The sequence below is a fragment of the Eimeria mitis genome, genomic scaffold, assembly GCF_000499745.2.
Source record: "Eimeria mitis Houghton genomic scaffold, Emh_scaff1858, whole genome shotgun sequence".
Classification (NCBI taxonomy): Eukaryota; Apicomplexa; class Conoidasida; order Eucoccidiorida; family Eimeriidae; genus Eimeria; species Eimeria mitis.
The window spans coordinates 8,906-9,865 of NW_013570180.1; the positions used below are offsets into that span (position 1 = coordinate 8,906).

The window sequence follows — 960 nt, forward strand, 5'->3', positions numbered from 1 at the left end:
TCTGCTGTTGCTGCTGCTGCTGCTGCTGCTGCTGGAAGAGCAGCAGCAGCAGCAACAGCTGCTGCTCCTGCTGCTGCAAAAGCAGCAGCAGCTCATGGTGAGACTCATGCTGATGCTGCAGATGCTGGCAGCAATATACACCGCTGCGTAACGGCTGAAGCTGCAAGAGCAGCAGCAGCAACAGCAGCAGCAGCAGCAGCAACAGCAGCAGCAGCAGCAACTCATAGGTATTCGGCGGCTCATGCTGCCTGTGCAGTTAAACTGGAACTGTCTGTACACCCAAGGTACAGCAGCAGCAGCAGCAGCAGAAGCAGCAGCAGCAGCACAGCGACGGCGTTGCTGCTGTTGCTGCTTTGCTGCTGCCGACTATTATACAGTAACTTCTGACCTTAGAGGTCATCCTAGTGCTACTGCTGCTGCTTCTGCTGTGGTTGCTGCTGTTGCTGCTGTTGCTGCTGCTGCTGTTGCTGCTCGAGCTGCTGTTGTTGCTGAAGCTGCTGTTGCTATTGCAGCTGCTGCCGATGCTGTGCGGCAACTACCCTGCCAGCAGCAGCAGCAGCAGCAGCAGCAGCAGCAGCAGCAGCAGACAGCGGAGAGGCTTTCTAGGGTTTCTTCGAAGGTGGTTGCTTTTTTTTTGCTGCTGCTGCTGCTGCACTTTGCTGCTGCTGTAGACGTTCACTGGCATCCAGCTGCAGCTGCTGCTCCAGGCGCAGGTCTGCGTACCGCAGCACGTGCATGTGCCTGCAGCAGCAGCAACAGCAGCAACAGCAGCAGCAACAGCAGTGGCAGCAGCAGCAGCAACAGCAGTACTCGCATGAGGCAGAAGCAGAGCACCAACAACCAAGCAGCAGCAGCAGGAGCACCAACAGCGCAGCAGCAGCAGCAGCAGCAGTAGTACTACCAGCAGGACCAGCCAAACAGCAACAGCAACAGCAGCAGCAGCAGCAGCAGCAGCAGCAG

General features: G+C 57.6%; 1 protein-coding gene across 1 annotated transcript in view; it reads left to right on the forward strand.

Moving 5' to 3' along the window:
- EMH_0044650 (3-demethylubiquinone-9 3-methyltransferase, putative) overlaps positions 1-960 on the forward strand; it is a gene marked incomplete at both ends in the record, with an annotated part of 9,843 nt that overhangs the window by 8,748 nt on the left and 135 nt on the right. The window contains 2 exons of the mRNA XM_013495986.1: positions 1-284; positions 708-958. Of these exons, the coding sequence (XP_013351440.1) occupies positions 1-284; positions 708-958 (535 nt within the window). The remainder of the gene's footprint in view (positions 285-707; positions 959-960) is intronic.